Consider the following 10,284-nt stretch of genomic DNA (forward strand, 5'->3'; position numbering starts at 1 on the left):
GCATTTGAAGTGAAGGTGGTGGAGATATTCGTACTGTGGTTTAGAAAAGCTGCATTCATAGTGCTGCTTGGTTCTGGATTGCAGTTGACCTCCCATGAATGGTCTGATGTGCCCTAGCTGTATTATGCATATTACAGTTGTGTCTATTCTAGGTGTTGGATTGTGTTTGTGTCTTCTGCATGTAATTATGATTATTTTCCAGTACTACCCAAGCTAACAATGCAGCCTGGTACAGACAAGGTATGGTTTCCCACATGTGTTTCTATATTTATCTAAGGTATAAGCCATCACATTCCATGAGTTGTCTTCAGGCTTATCCTGATGATGGCTCATCTAGGTAAAATTTTGCACCAGTTCCTTGTGGGGTTCTGGCTATATGTGAGTGGAGGTTATATATAAACTATATATGATATCAGAAATTAACATTCCCCACACTGAAAATATTTCTTTTGTTATATATTTACCTCTTCTCAATACTTCTGGGGAATCAGTATAGTGTTTGGAGGCTTCATTGGTGGAGGGGAGGTTGTTACGTGTTCATTTGCATGCCACAGCATCATGTGGAAATGCAAATTTAAATAGGAGCTTCAAGGCTATTGTTATGCTAAACAAAAGTTCATATATAAAGATCAGTACTGAATCAGGAAGAATGAATACATCAGAAAATGTTAACTTCTGGATGGTCCATATCCCTCTCCTTTTCCAATATCATTATGGAACATCCACATCTTGAGTTTTTCAATTTGACCATTTCTTTATGACCTGAGTGTATGAATGTTTTCTGTTGGAAAAGGCTGGTACATACTTTTCCTATGGAGCTCCAGTAGATATCCCGATGTGGCTGTAAGAAAACACACTCCTATGGAGCTCTGATATACTCTGTTCCACTGTGACTTTATATTGGTTGTAGTTATCTTGTGTAACTTGCCTTATTTTCGTATTCAAAATCATTTTGATATAATGTAGCCAATCCTGTAAAAGGATTTTGTACACACACATAATGCAAGTAATCAGTTTTTGTTTTTCCTAACTGCAGAAAAAGAATCAAGAGAAAGCTGATGGTGGAACAGTTCAAATAAATGTAATAGAACATATCCAATCTTCTGTACAATGTGTAAGAATACAGTTAATAACAGACCCTTGAATATTTTCTGTTTGAATGCTTAATTGGTGATATTAGTATTGAGACTATTGAGGTCAGATCTATCTAATTGAAAAGGCATCTACGCTACAATACTCAACTTTCTATTTGTTTACAAGTCAAGCAGTGATGTAGTATTATGTATTACATTTCTTATTGCAACTAAACCTATTTTTAGTTTAGCTCCCAATTCATAAAGAAATAGTATTGATTGATTATTACATCATGAAACTATGTAATTTTTCTTTTCAGTCAAGGATTCATCTGGGAATGCTCAAGTCCAAAACAAAGATAAACAAAAGAAAGGAAAGCTAAAGAAAAAAATTCGACCAGTCAGGGCAACATTTGAGGTGAGATTATTTTGTTATTGTGTTTTCTTGGATTCCTTGATTAATGATTCATCTTAAGAACTATCACTTATGTGATTGCCATGTACCAAATGTGGTAAATCACTTGGACACAAGTATGTGTTCAGACGTTATTTTAAAGTGTTCATTAGAGCTAAAGTTCTTCTGTATTTTTTTGGGGTTGAACTGATTTTCAGAATTGGTCTCAGCCTTTGTTTCTGATGAGATCTCAGATTCTACAGCTCATATTGATGGCCTTGTGGCTGCCACTCAAATCTGATAACTTTTTATTTACCTAAAATCATAACTCAAAATGTGCTTGAAGTATATTACACTCCAGTAAGTTAACTTGAAGTATATTACACTCCAGTAAGTTAACTTGAAGTATATTACACTACAGTAAGTTAACTTGAAGTATATTACACTCCAGTAAGTTAACTTGAAGTATATTACACTGCAGTAAGTTAACTTGAAGTATATTACACTCCAGTAAGTTAACTTGAAGTATATTACACTCCAGTAAGTTAACTTGAAGTATATTACACTCCAGTAAGTTAACTTGAAGTATATTACACTGCAGTAAGTTAACTTGAAGTATATTACACTGCAGTAAGTTAACTTGAAGTATATTACACTCCAGTAAGTTAACTTGAAGTATATTACACTGCAGTAAGTTAACTTGAAGTATATTACACTGCAGTAAGTTAACTTGAAGTATATTACACTCCAGTAAGTTAACTTGAAGTATATTACACTCCAGTAAGTTAACTTGAAGTATATTACACTCCAGTAAGTTAACTAACTATCTTTCTCCTCGTACTTATAATGTCATGCAATCTTTTTGTAAATTGTGAGACTAAACTGACATTTAACATGGCTGGTTTCCTTTAAATGTTACATAAAGGCCAGAATAGACATGAAGCTCAGAATAACTCAAGAACAAGTAAGTAGTAGAAGATAAGACATCAAAATTGAGATTTTAATAAATGTCTAATGAAATACAGTTGCTACAACTGACAACAAGTTCAGTTCACATATGCATGAACCCTTTTCTGTGCAAGTCTCAATTTGATCGTGACCTTTACTATCAGTGTATGTGAGTAATATTAACATTGTAATCAGTGTTATCTAAGTTTAATTCTTTATTTTAAAATAAATATTTTAAAAATTCTTGATGACGAGAAACCCACTTAAAATAAAAATGTATCTCAGAACGGCTGGTATGGGTATTAACACTTTTATTGATAAGGAGAGAACAATGTTTCGACCTTCCTAGGTCATCTTCAGGTTAAGAAAGAGAGAGTTTGAATGTGTCCAGAAATGGTCACATGAGTGTTAATACCCACACCAGCCATTCTGAGATACATTTTTAAAAATAATTAAAAATTTCAGATGCACTGTTCCACAACACCAACAAGCTATGAAAATTCTATACTTTGGTACTCTGCATCTTCAGTAATACAATAAAAATTGAATAGAATTTAAAACTGGACTATAAGATGCTTACATATTCTTTAGACTGTTAAATTTCAAATTTTCTCTTATTGAATGTAGTTGAAACAAGTATTAATGTTTTTCAGTGTCTGACAGGTGCCATGACCTCCTTCAACAGATTTATTTGAGCTTCATAGCTTACATGTAGATGGTATATAAACATGCATATAGTTACTAGAAACAGCTCCTTTTACATTATTCTCTAACAACAGTTATTTAAAAATTGGTTTGCAGTTGTCTTCATGGAGTATGTGTAACTATCTGTAGTATTGTAGGCTGTTAATTGACTCTAGCACTTACGGTGTTTTTGTATCTAAATGTATTACTGTTAAGAGATACGGTTTCAGACGTATTTAGGCCTTAGAATTATATCATTGTAAATTAATTGTTTTAAAATGCATTATTTACAGTTTAAACATTTTTTTAGGTAAGCATCATCCTTTGTGTGATTTTTCAAGGCTAAGGATTTTGTGTAAATGTATTGTGTATGTTTGTAATATGCTTCAACACTTTTGTCAGGTTTAATAATATGTGGTAAAGGATACAAAATAAAACATTAAAAGTTAACTACATGTGAAAAGGAAGACACCTGAAATTATGAATACAACCAAAACATCATCTTTAAAAATACTGTACATAAAAATAAAATGCTTGGACTCTTTATTTCCTAATGTTAATAATTTCATTGCATCTTATGTTGATGATAATAGCTAAAAAATATGATTTGGTATAGAAAACAAAATAAACCTAAAAAAATAACTTTGATATTTGTTTGAGAGGTTCTATAGGTTATCAAAATTAAATGTGAAAACTATAACATAGAGAAAAGTGTTTTAACAGCTAACACGGCCTAGTTGAACCATTTTAACAGTTTTGGGTACAAATAAATAATGTTATTATTAGAAAGATGTCATTCTTTATGTGAAATACATCAGACTTTAACAAAATCTTACGAAGTTTTGTGAGAAATGCACATGGTTGCCATATTTTTTGTTGGATAATTATCTTTCCCTTGTTGAACAGGTGGTAACAATGGCTGGCTGTGCTTAAAGGGTTTTTAAATAGTTGTTTAAATTTTTAAACTTTGTCCAATGTAGTTGTATACAAATCTTACCATTGGATGATGGCAAGTCCAGAAATGTTGGTTATGTCATTTTTTTAGACATAAAAAAACATTTTGTAGTCATAATTGTTTTTTCTAAAGACAGTTTTGCTTCAGCAAACTTTATTTACATATCTAATTTCTAATAAACTTTTATTTGCCTAACAAATAAGTTAGATTTTAAGTTGTATCTATTCCAGCACCGGCTTCAGCCAGCCAACACGGTAAATTACACACCACAAGCTGTTGCAAAGGACCCACAAGATGACAGTCGGTTATCTTTTTGTTCAAGAGACTACACACTTCCAGAGGTGTCAATGGTCCATGGCCGAATGTTTGTAACTGCTTGGGATATCGGGCTGGATGGAGTTGAAGATGGTGCTGTTAAAATGGTGATGCTAGCCGTCCGGGTAAATACTTCATTACTATAATATTATATAAACTTGTGTCTTTTATTTAAAAGAAAAAACTCACACCAAACTGAATGAGTACCTTCTGTGAATTACTGACATAGCTTATTTATATTATTCAGTCAGTTTTAAAAATAAATGTAATTCCTTTCATTTTAATAACTGGTAAGCTGTTGGTTCCTGTGGTATTATCACTTTCTTTTGTGTAAGTAAAAATATGTAGTTTTCTATATGTCATTAAATTCCTTCAAGGACTGTTAAACGTGACTTACGAGTCTGTAAATGTTAGGAATGATATGTGGTTTGTTTCTTATTTACACTTATCAGCAACAACTTAAAGGAATACTAGTGTGTGTGTTTAGAAGAAGGTCAACCTACAGATTAAGAGAAGGAAAGTTTCGCTATGCTATGGGTGTAGCAGCAATAAATCCATACTTAAGGAATTCCTACAAAACACTGGACAGTGGAAGTAACAGGTAAGGTCATATAAGTTCATTTGAAGCTAAGAGGGTCTTGCAGTGCTTGTAAATTACATAACCAAATAAAAATTACTTTATTATTGCAATTTTAAAAACTTTGACTTTATGTTAAATGATTAATGTAAACTTTATGGTACCACAAAAATTTTTTTTCACTTTTTATGATGTTTTACAATTTAACAAACTTGTTCTTGAACACAATGGACCTTGAATATAGCTATTTAAACTTCTGGACTTGAATATAGCCATTTAAACTTCTGGACTTGAATATAGCCATTTAAACTTCTGGACTTGAATATAGCCATTTAAACTTTTGGACTTGAATATTGCCATTTAAACTTCTGAAAAGGAATTTGAATTTCATGTTTGTAGTTCTTATAAAATGCAGTATTTCAGAAAAAAAAAAGACAAACTATTTACACACCTATAAAGAAAGTTTGTGCTCACCTGTCTTAATGTGTCTTTTAATATTTCGTGATTGTTTATTTAAATTTTCTTTAATATCCAGGAAGTAAGAAATAAATAACAGTGATTTTATTTTTGTTTTGCTATAATTGATTGATATCAAAATTCCAAGTCTTAATGTTAATTATTTTGCAATAAAATTTAAAAATAAAAATAAAATCACAAATTAGATGTGGCTGAAGTAAAAAATACTGGAGAGTTTATTGACCCTTTCATGTCTGGTATAATATACAGTAGTTAACTGTTTTTCACAGCTCTTGATACAGTATGTGTACACAACAAAATCAGATGTTTTTTAACAAAGTATTTTTGCTAAAGATTTGATTGTGAAAATATTAAGTGTATTTTGTTACTAGTCCAAGTATGCAGTAATTTTCAGGTTATGATTAAAAACTATTCTTTGTCCCAAAAACCTCAAATATTATTTGTGTAATATCTGTTTTCAGTAACAACTTTGTTTTGTCTGTTATGTTTTCTACCCTGACTATATGGAGGTTTGTCAGTTTGGTTGACCTTGTAACCAACTTAAAAATTATGAAATAAATGTACTTTTTTAATTCTAGAGTAACTACAGATTATAACATAAAGAACCAAATGTTTAGTCTAAATAGCTTAAATCTTATAACATTATACATATATTTTGTTATTTTGACCTTCCAGTCTTGCCTGGTTAACATTGCAAAAGTTGCATTGATGTAGTGCATGTTATGATATCCAATAATATAAAACTGACCTTTTGTCTTTACAAAGTGACCTGTCTTGGTTGTATTTTTTTTAAAATACAGTGAAATTTCAGTTATTATGCATTATAATATGTATATAGATTATTACTGTTTACAAATAAGTTTATAAATAAAGATGCATTTTTCTTAAAACATAGAACAGTTATAGTACATAACAATAGGAAATATTTATATCTTCTAGTTACAATGACCTTTGTACTTGTTTGCTGCTTGCCATAGGTTGTTGAGCCTTTTCAAATTTTGAATGTGGAGGATATGAAACAAAACTTTTAAGTTTTAAATATGTAATTAAAATAATAAATCATAAATCTCTATTTCAATATCATAGAATTTCACTATAATTTATCAAGCTTAGTAACAAAACTATATTTTGTCTAAAATATGCAATTTTGAACAGACTAAAGACAACATATCTGTATAAAATATTGGTTTAAAAGAATGAGGCAGCTTCCTAGCACTTTAAAATAGCTGAGAAAGTCACTAGGGAGAATTCTGAGCTTTCGATTAGTTATTCACATCAGTAATTTGAGTTCCTAATTTGTATGAAACTATAGACTTTGTATTTAGACATCACAAACATACAATTTGAACCAATGTTCCTTTAACATACCAGTTGACACACAGATGCTGACATTTAGGTGTGTACTTTTTAGTTTTTTTTTTTAAATTAAATTAACTAATAAATGATGCTAACATTTGAATTATAATCTACAATTTGATACCAAACTTATTGATATAAATTCATAAAATAATAGTTCAGTGAAATTTTGAAGAGAAGTTGACAAATGCTATGACATGACCTTTGACCTGTGATGATAGGATGAACAAATATTTTTCAATTTTTCATAAGTTTTTTGTTTTGAGTCTTTGCATAATGTATTATTGCTATAAACAAAGAAAGATTGTTAGTGTATGAACTTTCTTTAAAATAAATTTAAAAAAAGAAACAGTATTTGATATTTTCAAATGGTTAACATTTGTGTGTCTTCTTGGTTTAAGCTATGCCACTTGTGTTTCCAGTAATGGGGACCACCTTCCTAGTATAAAACCTACTATTGATTGTGCAGAAGTAGAAGCAGTCCTGGAGACAGCATGCGGTTCATGCCATCCACCACTTTTACCACCTGTCTGTCCTCTTGACCTGTTGGAAGCATTGCAGGTACATGGTCTTTGTGTAGCCATGTTTAGATCATAATACATTAGAAAAGTGATAATTACAAATACATTTTCCCATGTTCTTAATTTGTCCATTGCAGCTTGCAAATAGGTTTCTCCCTCACATCTTGCTGCCCAAGATATAAATCAATATAAAATTTGGTATTTGAATCTCTGTAGCTGTTATAAGAGAATTCAACTGAAAGTGTCATTTGATTTTCTAAAAGTACATGATTGGTCTTTTATAATAGTGTTAAAATTATCATTGTATGTCAAACTTTATTATTCAGATTACCTACAATTAGTAGGGTTAAATTGAAGTTTACATAAGACATATTTAAAACACTCAGAAAATCAACTTAAAACTTTGTTAGCCTAAAGAAATGAGCTTACAATAATTACATCCATATTTGATATGAAAACACATATGGTGCAGTCAAAGTTAAATGTTTTTACTTTTCTTTTAAAGAATGTAGTGAATAGGAGAGATTTAATAACAATATTATTCAACTGACTCTAAGACAATAATTTTTCTAATTGTAACATTTTACTTACGAGGTTTTTAACCTAACCAAGCAGTTGTAAGAGTTTAGAAAGGTTTCAGCATTTTAGTTTTGTTACTTTTGAAAAGCTGTTTCCTTAAAGAACTCCTTTGTGTAACATTATGGAAATATTATCCCAGAGTTACCTTGTAAATTTTTCTGTTGTAATGTTAGGAGAAACGTAGGTGCAAAAATATAAGACCCATATAATTCAAGAACTTTTGAAGGATGGACCTTTCTTCACGAGTTTGTACTTGGGCTATAGGGTTTTGTAATTTTGCCTGATGAATTCTAGTTAAATATATGTGTATTTAAACAGCATGATGTCTTATTTTTAATTTATATTTACAGGTTCATAAAAGCTGTATCAATTCCCATTCTGTATATTCAGTAAACCTGGAGAGATTAATAGCCAAAATTTGGCATCCAACCCAAGAGGTGTTAGACCAGGAAAATCTAGTCAAGCAGGAAGAAACTATAAAGAAATACCTTGCCATTAATTAAGCACAAACACTTTAACAAGGAAGGAGGAGTTAATAATGTATTTATTTTGAATGCAAGTGTGAAAGAAGAAAGTTAAAACTGTTAAGAGAATAACTGCACAGTTCACAGATCGAAGTCTGTAGGAAAGAGTTCTATTGTACAATAAGATTGTATATCTGGAATATATTTTTAAAAATAGTTAAAACTATGTATTTTCTGTTTGCCTGTTCAGATGATTCTCACAGATGTACATTTTTATAACAAACATAAAATAAAAATATTCTTTAAATAATAGCTTGTTTACAATTTCAAGCTTGGATTAAAAGTTTCAACAATGGTCTAGTAAATTAAATTCTTATAATTGATTTAAACAGGTTTGATAGTAAAATAATTTAAAATATTCATATTCTCATATTCATGAGATTATTTATTCTTAAAAATGCTGAAAGGTACCACTGAATTTGTTTTTCAAGCTATTATACCAAAATATGAAAATCCAGAGATCTTGCAGTTAAAGGAATTTCATGTTACAAAAAACTGACTGCATCATCCTAAAAGTAAGGGTCTGGCATGGCCAGGTGGTTAAGGCACTTCACTCATAATCTTATGGTCATGGGTTCGAATCTCTGTCATGCCAAATGTGCTTGCCCTTTCAGCTGTGTGGGCATTATCATGTGATGGTCAATCCCACTATTCATTGGTAAGAGTAGCCCAAGAGTTGGCGGTGGTGATTAGCTGTCTTTCTTCTAGTCTTACACTGCAAAATTAGGGATGGCTAGCACAGCTAGCCCTTGAGTACCTTTGTGCAAAATTCAAAAGAAACCAAACCTAAAAGTAGGGTGAATGTGTTATACCTGCTTATTATCTATCAGCTTTTCTGTATATAAACTACCCTATTTTCTGCTATGTTTCTTTTTGAATAGAAATAATATTTTATTAAATCCATAAAGAACTGATTAGGAATTCTGAATTTTTCTCAGTATAAATTATTTATTTCAACGTCTTTGAAGGACAACATTATGACACTGGCCTTGAGTGCTTCCTCTCTGGCACCTACATTCGCTCCTTTCCGAGACTACTTCACTGCCTCAATCCTCAGTATCAATCGAGTAAAACGAAAACAATCCAAACCCGAAAATTTAATCCAAATTCTATCACAAGTGGGGACAAAGGAGGACATAAATGTCCCTGGACACTGCAGTTAGGACATCCATCTTCCTGTAAAACCAAACACCTGCTATGGGATTTATTTTTAAATGAAAATTCAAAAACGTTTTATTATTACTACAGTTGACGAAGCTGGTTATAACTTGGGTTTTATGTGTAAAAAAAAATATATGCATAAATTTTATTTGATAAAATTAATACTGAAAATACTTTAATGACAAATAATGTTATCACTAATTTAAAGGCCATTAAAAGTGGAATATCTATATAGGTTATTCTTGTACAAATTTAACATTTTTATAAATTCCAAAGTTGTATAAAAACCATGTATTGTTCAGATTGATTACTATTTCTTTAAATACAATTATTAAATCTGTCTTCATAGTTCTTAACACTATTTTACATGTTTTGTTCAAAACGATAGGTTCCTAACAACGAAAATAATCAATTTTGGATTATTATAACATTCCAGTTTTGGAATGTTCAAACTGTTTAATTTGTCAGTTCTCTTTTTACATGTGACTTTACTGGAGTTGACCTCAAAGATTTAATGAGGTTTTTCATTGATTTATTTGTTAATTTTATAAGTAATGAAATAACTATAATCAACTTTCAACCTACTAGAATTCAATGAAAATTTTACTTCTGTGTTTGTAACAGTTATATTACTTCCAGTGAACAACTATATATATATATATATATAAAGCAAACATTGGGTGTTTTGATGAGAACAACCTTATCTTCAGAAACAGCAAA

General features: G+C 30.5%; 1 protein-coding gene across 2 annotated transcripts in view; it reads left to right on the forward strand.

Moving 5' to 3' along the window:
- Positions 1–10,284, forward strand: part of LOC143245354 (transcriptional adapter 1-like) — a 29,247-nt gene extending 18,963 nt beyond the window's left edge. The window contains exons 5-9 of one of the 2 annotated variants that reach the window (XM_076491599.1): positions 1,394–1,491; positions 4,285–4,494; positions 4,822–4,970; positions 7,202–7,340; positions 8,230–8,524. In XM_076491599.1, the coding sequence (XP_076347714.1) occupies positions 1,394–1,491; positions 4,285–4,494; positions 4,822–4,970; positions 7,202–7,340; positions 8,230–8,382 (749 nt within the window). In that variant the 3' untranslated portion in view covers positions 8,383–8,524. Of the gene's footprint in view, positions 1–1,393; positions 1,492–4,284; positions 4,495–4,821; positions 4,971–7,180; positions 7,341–8,229 lie in introns of both variants that reach the window. The other variant, XM_076491598.1, reaches the window with a different exon arrangement.

The sequence above is a fragment of the Tachypleus tridentatus genome, chromosome 2, assembly GCF_004210375.1.
Source record: "Tachypleus tridentatus isolate NWPU-2018 chromosome 2, ASM421037v1, whole genome shotgun sequence".
Taxonomy (NCBI): Eukaryota; Metazoa; Arthropoda; class Merostomata; order Xiphosura; family Limulidae; genus Tachypleus; species Tachypleus tridentatus.